At 38.9% G+C, this 13,839-nt stretch overlaps 1 protein-coding gene across 1 annotated transcript; it reads left to right on the top strand.

Moving 5' to 3' along the window:
• Nucleotides 1-5,456: 5,456 nt before the first annotated feature.
• Nucleotides 5,457-13,383, top strand: vax1 (ventral anterior homeobox 1). The gene is made up of 3 exons (XM_020479953.2): nucleotides 5,457-6,392; nucleotides 8,612-8,799; nucleotides 12,177-13,383. Exons 1-3 carry the CDS (start codon nucleotides 6,179-6,181, stop codon nucleotides 12,714-12,716), a joined length of 942 nt encoding a protein of 313 aa, XP_020335542.1. The 5' UTR covers nucleotides 5,457-6,178; the 3' UTR covers nucleotides 12,717-13,383.
• The last annotated feature ends 456 nt before the right edge of the window (nucleotides 13,384-13,839 follow it).

Below are 13,839 nucleotides of genomic sequence, written 5' to 3'. Positions count from 1 at the left end.
TCCATTTAACCTCATCTTAACTGTATTACGTGATAGAGAATTACTGAGGATTACTCCTGCTGTGAGTTGTACCTATTACGCAATGTACAGTTGTGGAACAGTCACTACATAGGGACAGGCCTGGTGTGTGACGAGCGCCTACACTCTTAGAAAAAAGGGTTTGAAAAGGGTTTTTCGACTGTCCCCATAGGAGAATCCTTTTTGGTTCCAGGTAAAACACTTTTGGGCTCCATGTAAAACCCTCTGTAAAAAGGATTCTACCAGCAACCAAAAATGGTTCTTTCAGAGGGTTCTCCTATGGGGACAGCCGAAGAACCCTCTAAGGTTCTAGATAGCACCTTTGTTTTCTAAGACTGAACCTATTGAAATATTCCCCTCACTCTCCTCTCTTGCTGGCTTTTGTTCCTCGCCCTCTCCCTCCCCCTCACTGAGCTCATAGAGGGGAGAACAGGTCTCATGGTAAACCTTTGGTGGAATATGAATTGGTTATGATTATGTTGCCTCATTTCTGTTTCTTGATATGAAGACATCATTTATTTAGGCCTTGTTAAATGAAACAGCAGTACAACAAGACATTAAATATCAAGTTCTTTCTTTCTCTCACTTCATTTACAGGCTACATTTCAGTGTTCAGTGTAGTATACATTAGGATTCAGTAAGTTTACAGTACTTCGTCTTTATAACCTGATGATTGAGAAAGGGCATAAGATTAGCTCACGCCCTGCTCTTTGAAAACAACAGAGTTTCTTTTGGCGCAGCAAGGACCTTTAAGAACATATGGCACCTGAACCCAATACAAACTCATTCATCCCAATTATTAGCTCACTTGTCACAATTGGTCATTTTTTAAACCCCAGTACACTGAGTGCAAACCCACTTCTCAAAATGTTGAATATAATTGGGAGGCAAGTTTATTTTCAAAATATCACTTGTAACCAAAAGCACTCCAATGTAAAGGCTCAAGGGTTTTGACAAGAAAATATAAATGTCAAAGCAGGATAAAAATGACAGCTTGTGCTATGCTGTAAACCCCCAACAAGACTCTCCAGCTCAGCTCCCTGTGCAGTCCCCTAGGTACCTATGTACAATAAGCTCCTTACAACAGAGTTCAGTTTGGAAAACAGTTGGCTTCACCACTGTGCAGGACATAATCATGCTAATTGCAAACGTAAAACTCTTTAAATACGTGCATTTACCTTCAATAGAACATTTTGAAAAAAATGTAAAGACTGAATGATCTACTATTAGAGGCTTTGTTAGTGAGTGCCAAGTAACATCACCCACATAAAACACTGGGAAGCTTGGTAATTAGGCCTTAATGACCTACGACAAGAGAGTTCTCCGGTTCTCTCTGTTGACTGAGCAGGTTCTTCACTAATGCCAGGAGTACCATTGCTTAGGCAGCATAAAGGAATTAGAATAGAAATGCAGATGGATGTTATTGTCTGGGACTGTGTCAACATTTACCATTTCATATTTTAGATAGCTATAAATGTCAAGCCACACCATTGCACCAATTTATATTTTACCTGCAGGCCTATTTGATTTCTGGGCGTCTGTTTGTAAAACACATACATTTCTATCGAGGCATTAAATGTGTTTAGAGCAAACCTCTGGTTTCCTTGATTGTTGGAAGGATATTGAAATGCCCTCTCTCTGATTCCCAATCCATTGCACTATACACACACAATCACACTGAAGGAGCAAGGTTTTGATACTGAACCTTCCCAACAATCATGCTGGCTGTGATCATGATGAATGTTTTATGGCATTACTAGAACTGGTTGTGGTAGTTGCCCTGCTTGCACTTGGCCTTTTCTGGAAACAGTCGCTAGCCCACCCATGATGACCAATATGTCATTGGGGCTGCTGCTGTTAGGTGTTCTGAAAGAGGTTTTGAATGAAGCTACAGATGCATATTATATGATAGGATAGTGGTAAGTGGGATACTGGTGATGAAAGTTCGGGGAAAGATTAGGGGTAGTTTCCCTACCATCTGCCATAGAGCTATACATTCAGTTGAAGTCGGAAGTTTACATACACCTTAGCCAAATACATTTAAACTCAGTTTTTCACAATTCCTGACATTTAATCCTCGTACAAATTCCCTGTTTTAGGACAGTTAGGATCACCACTTTATTTTAAGAATGTGAAATGTCAGAATAATAGTAGAGAGAATTATTTATTTCAGCTTTTATTTCTTTCACCACATTCCCAGTGAATTTTGGCCCATACCTCCTGACAGGTTTTTTTGTTTCATCAGACAAGAGCACATTTCTCCAAAAAGTATGATCTTTGTCCCCATATGCAGTTGCAAACTGTAGTCTGGATTTTTTTATGGCTGTTTTGGAGTAGTGGCTTTTTCCTTGCTGAGAGGCCTTTCAGGTTATGTCGATATAGGACTCGTTTTACTGTGGATATAGATACTTTTGTACCTGTTTCCTCCAGCATCTTCACAGGGTCCTTTCCTGTTGTTCTGGGATTGATTTGCACGTTTCACACGAAAGTATGTTCATCTCTAGGAGACAGAACGCATCTCCTTCCTGAGCGGTATGACGGCAACGTGGTCCCATGGTGTTTATACTTGCGTACTATTGTTTGTACTGATGAACGTGGTACCTTCAGGCATTTAAAAAATGCTCCCAAGGATGAACCAGACTTGTGGAGGTCTTGGCTGATTTCTTTAGATTTTCCCATGATGTCAAGCAAAGAGACACTGAGTTTGAAGGTAGGCCTTGAAATACATCCACGTGTACACCTCCAATTGACTCAAATGATGTCAATTAGCCTATCAGAAGCTTCTAAAGCCATGAGATAATTTTCTGGAATTTTCCAAGCTGTTTAAAGGCACAGTCAATTTAGTGTATGTAAACTTCTGACCCACTGGAATTGTGATGCAGTGAATTATAAGTGAAATAATCTGTCTGTAAACATTTGTTGGGAAAATTACTTGTGTCATGCACAAAGTAGATGTCCTAACCAAATTGCCAAAACTATAGTTTGTTAACAAGAAATTTGTGGAGTGGTTGAAAAATGAGGTTTAATGACTCCAACCTAAGTGTATGTCAACTTCCGACTTCAACTGTACATACGTGAATAATGTGTACCACAATGTACTTCTCTTAAAATAAACAAATTCAACCCACACAACTTTGACAATCTTATAACCAATTGCTTCTAACGAGCAGAGTAAGTAACGTTTCTCTCCCTATTTTATCTGTGATTCTTATAAGCGGAAACCACTGTATTTGTAGGAGGATAATGCTAAAGGAGAGTGCTATTTCTGTTGCAAAATGTTACTGTTACTCAGACTGTTATGTCTCATGCCCGTTATTGGGAGTGATGTAATCTTCTTTTTTTGGATAGAGTGGAAAATCTGATGCACCATGGGGTGCAGCCTCTAAGTGTATTCGTTTTGCTTTTGCCATCTGATCCGAAGGCACACTGCTCTGCCAGGACTGATACTGGGGAAGGCTATGCACATTTAGTACCCGCAGCACAACCAGTGGCTTCCTCTTCATATTGTGCTCAACCAGTCGCACTTTGACCAGTATTAGCGTACTTGCTGGTTCTGGTAACAATTTACATAAACTTGCTATTATACTTGCGTAATAACCATGTTAGTACGGAGCATTTTAGTTATTGAAATCTGATTGCGTAGTAATGGAGTTCACGTGCACCGAATACAACGTGTATAGACTTAACGAAATGCTTGCTTACAAGCCCTTCCCAACAAATAAAAAAATAATAATACAAGGAAAATGAGTAGCACAAGAGGAATAAAATACACAAGAATGGAGCTATATACAGGAAGTGCCAGCTTAATGTGCAGAGGTAGGAAGTATTTGAGGTAGATATGTACATGAAGGCAGGGTAAAGTGACTTGGCATCAGGATAAATAATAAGACTAAAATAAAGAACAGAGTAGCAGCAGCAAATGAGTGTGTTTGTGTGTGTGTATATGTGTGTTTGTGTTGTGTTGGTATGCATGTGTGCATACCATAACCATTACAAAGTGATTAACCGCATGTTAATACAATGTTGTTACTATAGTAATTACAACATTACTACACAGGTACAGAGCTACCTTGTTTGATGTATGCAAAGCTTTCAAGTGAGCTCATCATTAAAAATGAGAAACACAACAAACACATTGTGATGAAAACATTGGAATTAATTGTAAAACTAGCAGTGAAGCCTGCGAAAGGACATGCAAGTAGCTAAGGCAAAAAATAGAGCATTTCATTTCCCAACAAGCCCACCCATTGATTTTTGAATACTCAAAATGTTGAATGTGCATACTATTTTCCGGTCTTTAACATGGATTTTGCATGTTAACATTATATTCATACTATTCTGCGGTACTGTCTTTGCAATATTGCTGTAGAACTGTCCATTGAGGCCCGGATTTTTCAAGATGAGCCATTGTTGGAACCCGAGAGGCCACAGTGCTGCGTGTACAAGCTGTTTCCCAGGCTGAAGCTCAGCAACACAGCTTGAGAAGCAGAAGTCCCCTTCAGTCGCTTTCTTTTTAGCCCCCTTTTACCTCTATTTAACAATCGCTCCTTCTCCACTCCAATCAGCCACCCCCAAACACTCAGTGAATAAAGTTAGTCCAACATGAGGCCCTTAAACCCACCCCAAGTTTGCTGCCTGGCAGCCACACTCACAGAATTGTTTGTTAATAGTCCAATTAGATAATTGCCATCTTTCACTCCTTTTCCTCTCTGTTTCCCATAAAGGAATGAATGGTGTTCAGGGAGGGGGGCAGCTTGAAGAGGGCTTCTGGCCCCACAAGGTGACGAGAAGGGCCGGAGAATGTTCCTTGCACAAGGCCATTGGTTTGAATTGAGTCATTGTAGCCTAATCAATGGTCTTATTGGATTACTGGCAACTGCTGTTCCCTGAGATATTGTTGCTCTGACAATGAAAATAGCTAAAAGTTGGTGGGTGGGTAGCGGGGTGGAAGGAGAGTGCTGGAGAGGGGGGCCGTTCCAGGGGTGTTAATGTAGGCACTAATGACAAGTTTTGTCCCATTTTTGTGTTTTTCAGATCGTGCAGGTTAAGATTGTATTAGTGCAACAGACTGCTTCTGTGGTGCATATATATGAATGGTGGGGACGCAGCATTAATGACAAGGACCTGTGGGCTACTCGTCGTGCTGTTGTTGTTTGTCGTGCTGAGTGACGTGGGTCAACACAGGAAACTTTAACACAGTTCCTGTGAAGCAGAGCCGGGTGATTTTTGTGAATCAGCTGTGTTGGCCAGTACAAACTCCAATTGGGGTGTATTCACTTTTTTCTGTATCCTCCGTCTCTCCGCCTCTCCTTTATTCTCTCTATCTCAGTCTCTCTCGTTCTCTTCGTTCTCTCTTGTTCTCTCTCTCTCTCTCTCTCTCTCTCTCATCTCGCTCTCACTTTCTCTCTCTCTATCTCTCTCTTTCTCTATCCCTCTCTCCCTCCCACTCGCCTGGGATAGCACTATAGCGGTGAGAGCTGTATGTTGCAGAGGGACGGTCATTGGCGAAAGACACAGTAAATGCGATTAAAGTTAGCCATCGTGGCCAGACAACCAACACTGGAGAAACGCTGAAAATGGCTGGCAATGTTTCTGGGATCGAAGAATGAAGTGCCTGGGAACTTTTCTGGAAGTGTCGTACCTCTGTGATTGTGTCTGTGTGCTCAGGAAGGCTTTTTTTGCAAAGTGAGACCAATCATTTTTCTTGATTCCCTGGCTGACAGAGAGGGACGGAGCGAGCAAACCCCTCCATTAGGACCTGATATATTTCCCAAACAATTTAGTGTATTCATGAGGCTACGCAAATGTGGAGGCAGCAAAATGACCGTAATCAATTGAAACAGTGAGTGTGCGTCGGTCCATGGCTCTGATTATTTGGAGATCATCTATCAGCCTGATGTGTATGTAACAAGGCTGTTGAGTTTCAGTGATAAGTCCATGATCATTGGGCAAGTGAGTTGGACAACGATAATCGGGCACCTTGGCAGGTGAGGCAAGCGCTCCCCGAACATTAGGTAGGTGACTCTCTGGTCTGAAAGGTGCTGTTTTAAAACAAAGCCACACTGTTGAGACAACACAACGTGCAATACTCTCTGTAATCCTTGTTTTCTTCACCTGACAAAGGAAAAAAAGAAAGAAACATTGAAGAGGATAAGTTAGTATGGAGGTCAGATACAACCAAGAGCCTGAACCAGGGATGGGGCTGAAGAACGGCATAAAGGATGGGAACGACGGCAAGGATTCCCAGGGAAACCTTTCCAAAACCTTCCTAAAGGATCAGCAGGAGTCCTTCTCGCCATCTGGGACGGTGGAAAGCTGTGAGAAAAACCGGGGCACTGGGGACCCGGACTACTGCCGGAGAATACTTGTCCGAGGTGAGAGGATTTCCACTCATGTTTACTCCTGTTGCAGTGTATGGACTCTGTTTGTTCATTTGGTTTACTTGATATGTATCCACAGGATGAAATAAGATCGTTTGCTATGTGAGATATGCTGAATTGCCAGACGGATGTTTTGGATATGGGATTCTGGTAGTGGCTTTGTGTAGACTCAAGAAGGATAGAAATAGCTTTTGGTTTTTACAGACATACTGCTCCATTGTTCACAACCAACTGCTCTGTTTTTATACTGTATGTACAGTATATTTGAGGTATTGGATTGCTAAAATTTCCCAACCATTAGAATTGTTCCACTTATTTATTTGACTTTATATATTTGACACAAAGCAGCAAATTTCTCCTGAGCGCTATTTGGTTTATTTTGTTGTTTTTATCACTCGTTCATTTTCAGAAAAAGCACAGGAAATTAGGCGCTATCAGTTAACAATGCGCTATAGTCCCTTTTGCAGCTTCCGGGGCGTTCTCGGGTGAGAGTGCAACATTATGCCAAAGAAGAAAAAAAGGAAAAAACACACACCCCCACTCACTCTTATCTGTCTCATGGTAGTTTTTGTCATTGTAAAAGTATTTTTGGCTTTTTTGTTAAACCATTTTGAATTCAAAGTAAATACAAATTTATTTATTTTTGCACTTTTGTAAAAATGTACTATCTGCACATTTTTATGAATTTTGAATGTTACGAATTTTACCCCTGTGATATACTCCTATCAAAATGGTTTGCGTTCACAACAATTTTGTTTCTTCCAAAATTGAATTATACAGCACACTTCTAGAATCATAGAGCACATTTATTTAAGATATTAAGTACTGTACATTTGGTTTTAAAATAAAGGATGAATTTCATGCTACTCTATATTATCTCTCTCCATGAAAATACTATTTCATTTGAAAGCAATATATTCACAGAAGTTTCAAATCATAAGATACACAGGTTTTCACTATCTTATCGTATTCTGATACAGATGATGAATAAGTAGTAATAATGGACGTAAACTGCATTTGCTTACATCAACTTGTTCTAAATAATATAAGGTATTTCATATACAGTTAATACAAAGAAATGAGTTAATTGTTATGTTGTTTTAGTACTCTTTCTGAGTGTCGTCTGGCCTCAGGGCTAAATTGTAGCAGAATAAGCACACATCATTTATTTAATCTGTTTAACACAGTTGGTCCAACATGGAGACTGTTTGAAAACATGAATATATCCTTGCTGATTGTTATGGAAATAATTTAGCAACGAAATGACAGCTAAATTCAAACATAAATATTTATACTTTCAGGTTATCTTTTGCTGCTTTTAGATGATGGGAGAAATAATCACAATTTAAAAAGTAGTAGTTCATTTGAGTTAATTGAGTAAATTCTTAAGAAAAAACATTTTCCTTATTTTTATTCCTCATTTCTCTATTTTTATTAAGTCATTAAAAGCTCATACAGTTATAAAATTAATATCACGTTATCTAAAGGTATATCCTTTAATTATTTTCTGTTTACATGACAAAAGTACAACTTTTTAATTACACACTACATTTTGATTGTAGAAAACTATAGGGAAAACAACTATTGAGATGCTGAGAGTACTGATTGAGATGCTAAAATATAATCATCTAGACTAGAGTATTGATGCAATTAAATGGGTTGACCAAAGGAAATGATCACAATGAAATAAAAAAAATGTATCATTGTATTTTGTATTTGTTTTATACTTTTGATCAACTTTCTTCTTTAAACGGTGCTTTTTCAAATGAATTAATTGTTATTTTTGACTGCTTTTAATGTGGTTGAGGTTACTCCCCTAGTATTTTTTGAAAGTACACTAGTTGGTTTGGAAAATGTCAGTGTGTTAATTTTAGTTATGCATATTACTGTGGTTGATGTTGTGCATTTGATGCATTCATATAAATGATGTAGCATATTCATGTGCATACTTGGATGGTTCATTTTTAAATTTTGCAAACATGAAATCATCCTCGATATCTTCATATAGCTTTATGCTATGCACTGCAACAAGACCTAAGTCTTTCATTGACGGTAATCGGTCATTTCATGGACAACAGAAGGCCTACACACATTACTAAAAATGATGAATGGTCATTCTGATGTTGTGATAATGATGAGCCAAGAGTGTTTCTACATTTTGAATATAGTTATCATTGACAAATCTTCAATGGTCACTTGTTATTTTTTTGTAGATGCAAAGGGGTCTATCCGAGAGATCATTCTGCCAAAGGGACTGGATTTGGACCGTCCCAAACGAACCCGGACCTCTTTCACCGCAGAGCAACTCTATCGTCTGGAGATGGAGTTCCAGAGGTGCCAGTATGTGGTTGGGAGGGAACGAACAGAACTGGCCCGCCAGCTAAATCTATCTGAAACGCAGGTAAATTCAAGCAACACAATACATGTACCTATTTCACTGGCCATCAGTAAATAAATACCAAATCCACATTCTGTGTTATCATAGATATGTTATGGGTTATTCCACGAATAGAGTGCCTTTTGGGTAGTGTAATTTTGTAAAATAAAAACTGTTTCTTTTTCACCCCATTTTAACATTCTTTCATAAAGAGCACTTGTTCAACTTCATAAAAAATATGTTTTCCCATGTCAAGAGGTTAAGTAAAATAATAAAATACCATAAAAGTGTCAATTAAAGTAATAGGGTTGATCGTAACAGGGTTGACCGTAACAGGGTTGACCGTAACAAAGTTGACGATTTCATCTTAAATCAGCCGTAACTCCCCTTGAGACAGGGGAAATGGAAGCTTGTTGTGTACAACAGGGAGGGGCAATTGAATGCAAGCTTTCCAAAAAATTGAGCTAGCCTATCGATCTAGTGTAACAGGCGTGACATGTTATGCTCGTTGTACTCAGTTTTCTACAACAAAACCCCGGCCAATGGCCAAAAGGAGTAGAACCAGCTCACCTACGTTTACAATATTATTTGACTATTAGATGTTCAATGTTAGATGTTTAATATTAAACACTAAATCACAGTAAATAAATAATAATCTTCAGAAATTACTTTTTCAAAGCAACAAAAGAACTAGGGCTTTACAAGGATGGTGAAAACTTGGTGAAGTCTTGGGGTTAAGGGGTGACAGGTAGCCTTCTCCTGAACAAGGCAGTTAACCCACTGTTCCTAGGCCGTCATTAAAAATTATAATTTGTTCTTAACTGACTTGCCTAGTTAAATTAAATAAAAATAAATTAAGTGAGTTACAATCTTCCTAGAAGTCGGACAAACATGAAAACACTACTATTGGAGTATTTAGTGGTTAATCAAAATGCACACAGATAATCTCACATGGACATAAAGGGCACTCTATTCGTGGAACGACCCTTATGTATTTCAACATCTTATCTCAAATGTGAAAAATAGAGTGTATGATTACACACACTTATCTCACTTACGCAATGCTTTCTATATTGTCATCATACTTCTGTAAGCATATCCCATTCCAATACAATCTTTACAAGTTTTACTCTAACCCTGGCATTTTCTATTTAGCTGACTGATTAGTTAAAGATCATTTAGAAAAAGGCAGACTGCAGACTGCTTCACTGATCATATAGCTCTAGCAATAGTATTAAGTTAAGTGATGATCCTATACAAAACTCAAATCAAATCAAATCTCTCTCATTGTATTTAGCCTAGTGAACTATGCATCTCAGATCACTGCTATCCCAACAAATTCTATAACCTTGTTAGCCTAAATTGTTGCATAAAGGAGGCTCATTTTCAGTGCAGAAACAGTATGTTTCTAGTCCACAGGCCTTAAAAAAAGAAAAAAGTGCTTAGCTGTCGGGTCAGGGAAAGGTCACACTGCGCCTACTGTGGGTGAACTGTATTTGCACTTGTCTGCTCGTTCTCGACGAGATACCAAGCTTAGTCACCCTCCAATGTATAATTTTCACTTCAGGGAAATCTTGCTCTCTGCTTCAGAGAGCTTAGTACAAAATATTTGTAGCACAATTTTATTTCTTAGTTTATCTTGCAAGCTGGCTAATGGCATAGTCAGCCACATTTACCTTATGTTTATTACGTACATCATGAACGTTTCAGTGGACATAAACAAACTTGACTTTGGACAGAGGTCAGACTGGAGCATTATGCAAAGTTATTTTCTGAGTCACAGCATAGACACGTGTTTCTGTCACACATTTCTGATCATTACAAGAAATATTAATATTGATCTCGGGGAATTTATACTTGAGTGTGTATATATATATATATATACATACATACATACATACATTTTACAATAATAAATAAATGTTTTCCTGACCAATACATTTGGACCAATACATTTGATGCATTTATTTTGTATTCAGCTACAGTATTCATGTAGTTTACCATGTCAGCCAGCACACAATGAATTCAGAATTCTTTGGTGGTTTTTAGAATAGAATAATGGTGCTTTAGACTTCACACAGCCCTTAGGTCCCCATTCATAGGGAGGACAATAGGCTTGAATTTCTTAATGTATTTTCACATGCTACATTAAATGTTGCACGCCGCCATGCTCCTTGATTGCATTAAATCTTCAAATGTCTCCTTCATTCGTTGATGAAGTGGTCTCTAATGATGGCATCATGAAATTAACATTTTGTTCCAATGCACTCTTGGGGTGTTACATTAAGAAACGACAGCCATATGCTGAAGTGTGCACACCTAATCATCTTTGTTTGGGTTGCTGGCTTCAGAGCCCCTTGTTGGACCTTGTTGAAAATGTATCCTCTCAGATAAAAGATGTTCACCAATAATTTAGGATATTCTTATAACATGAGGGAATATGGTCATAATGTAATTCCTTACTTCCAGAGTGTAAAATAGATTTGCGATTGACCAACTAACCTTGAGAATTACTGAGTTGTTTATCTACAACAACTACATGGAGGAAAACATGCTATTCAGATGTGATTGAAGTAGCTGCAGTTTGAGGTACTGTAGCTGGAGGCTCATTGATTGAGACACATTCACTCTAATTATGGTCCGTATGAAAGCAATCAGGTTTAATTGCCACAGACTTGATCGAGGTGGGGAAATACATGAAGAAAACTGCAACAAAAAAATACAAACTCCAATTATCCTTTTTGGAAAAGGAATAGAATATATAAAATAGAAATATATGAAATGCAAATGGGAAAAGAGAGGTCTATTTTCATTGTTGAATGACTATCAAACATGTGCAATGCAAATGCGGTAACATTACTTCATTAGCGTCAAAATGGCCTCTTCACAAACACGTTTTTTTCTTTATCCACATGAATAGGAATACAATAGCCATGTTTATCTGTATGCACACTTTACTTTGTTATACTCATATCCTTGTTACAGTATACTTCAGCCACACATACATATATACTCATTACTATCTGACCCTGCTTTTGTTACTTTCATGTCTTTGAGTTCAAAAATGTGAATTAAATTAAATCTGTAAATTAGCTACTAAATCTGTCAAGGTGTAGAAGCTGGGCCCCCTGGTCTAAGTCCCTGATCGTGCTACCAATGTTATTACTATCACAATTCAATTCATGTGAACATCAAAGTGACCTATACTGAGATCACAAGGGAATTAGTAATTATTTACAACAATCCAAATTATTCAGTCATTTTCTGCAAACATTGGTGTTGCAATAAATGCCTGCAGATATTAGAAAAGAATCCATATTAACCAAAGTATATTTATTTGGCTTTTGTAAATAGACCCTGTTGCTGAAGGTCTCTACTGCTTTTTTTGTCCTCCCCTCAAGGTTAAAGTTTGGTTCCAGAACCGACGCACAAAACAGAAAAAGGACCAGGGCAAAGATTCAGAGCTGCGCTCGGTGGTGTCAGAGACGGCGGCCACCTGCAGTGTATTGAGACTTCTGGAGCAGGGCCGGCTCCTCACGCCACCAGGCCTGCCGGGGCTCCTGCAGCACTGTGGCAACGGCTCCCTGGGTGCCGCCCTGCGAGGACCCTCCATGGGCATGGCCAGCAACGGAAGCAGCAGCAGCAGCAGTGGTGCCAGCTCAGGGACGGCCGGCGGCAGTCCCCCTCTACCTATAGTGACGAGCTCAGGGACGGTGGCAGGCCTCCAGAGCTCCCCGTCAGCTCACGGCCTGTTCAGCTTCCCCATGCCCTCTCTGCTTGGCAGCGTGGCCACCCGCATGTCCTCCAACCCGCTCTCCATGGCCGGCTCCCTGGCCGGGAACCTGCAAGAACTGTCTGCCCGCTATCTGAGCTCTTCTGCTTTTGAACCTTACTCACGGACCAATGGCAAGGAGAGTGTGGACAAGAACGTTTTGGAATGATGTTTTTCAAAGGATTTTGATTTGTTTTGTTGTTCTCCTTGTTTTTTATTGTCTTGGTTTAGTTTGTTTGTTTCACCCTCTTCTGTCCTGTTTGTGTTGTGGTTGTTGTTCATGTAAATCCAACTGATCATTTGATGCTTCTCAGAGGGAGGAAAACAAAAACATACACGTATACATTTTAATTCTTACTTATGCACTAAATTAAAATTGAATCTCCAAGTTCTGAATTTCAATACAAATGATCAGAGAAACAAATATCCATGAGATTTATCTGCAATAGTAATCCCCAAAAAAGCACAGAAAATGAGTCTGTTTATGTTTGGGTAACACATCACAAATGTTGTACCTACTGGTAATTGACACATTACATACAAAGCTTTTGAGTGGTTGGGTGTAACATGATGGTACCTTTTTTGATTTAGTGTTTTATTATTTGCTTGTTTTGGGTAGACTTGTGTCACAGTGTGTAGACTTAGAGTTATCAAGCACTACAGCTTGTGCAATTCAGGTGACAGACTGTCAGTTCAGGACGGCCTGGTGAACTTGGAGTTAATTTGGCCCTTTGTCAAATATGACATTTCTGTTTACGGAAATATCGCAGGTCTCTTTTTCCATTTGCAGATACTCATGAGGAACACAGGTATTTAACATGCAAATGCCATTTACATATGCAGTTTTCCAATATTAAGCTACAATAACAGTCTTTTATACCAGTTTGTATTTGTTTTTATTTTTGGCCCAAAACAAACTAAAGAAAAATGTTGTCATACAGTATGATAGTTAAATGGTTCTGTGTTAGTTGTTTTCTAAATGGTTCTGTGAGGGTTTTCCCAATATGATTTTTAACACAGTCTAAATTTGTGACTTTCATGTCTTAAAGATGCAGTATTCCACTTTTTCGTCTGTGATTTGAATAATATTAGAGTGGTATGGTAGTCCAGATTTACATGTACAGGTAAGAGTTGGAGTAAAGCTTGGAAATGTGGGGTGGGGAAAAGAGAGTGGGTTCTGGGAAAGCCTTTGAACTTCAGAATGCTGCTTGCATAGTTGGATATACAGAATTGAGCTTGATGCGACAGGATTGAAAACGGTGCAGAAGGTTTGCAATCTTTAATTGAGACAA

The sequence above is a fragment of the Oncorhynchus kisutch genome, linkage group LG4 (genome assembly GCF_002021735.2).
Source record: "Oncorhynchus kisutch isolate 150728-3 linkage group LG4, Okis_V2, whole genome shotgun sequence".
In the NCBI taxonomy this organism is placed as follows: Eukaryota; Metazoa; Chordata; class Actinopteri; order Salmoniformes; family Salmonidae; genus Oncorhynchus; species Oncorhynchus kisutch.
Note: the sequence above shows the minus strand (reverse complement) of the source record. Positions and strands in the feature narration are given on the sequence as shown.

Excerpts from the sequence above, each read along its gene's own strand:
- vax1 (XM_020479953.2), top strand. The coding sequence starts at position 6,179 with ATGGAGGTCAGATACAACCAAGAGCCTGAACCAGGGATGGGGCTGAAG. Across the intron at positions 6,393-8,611 it reads CCGGAGAATACTTGTCCGAG|ATGCAAAGGGGTCTATCCGA; the intron begins GTGAGAGGATTT and ends ATTTTTTTGTAG. Across the intron at positions 8,800-12,176 it reads TAAATCTATCTGAAACGCAG|GTTAAAGTTTGGTTCCAGAA; the intron begins GTAAATTCAAGC and ends CCTCCCCTCAAG.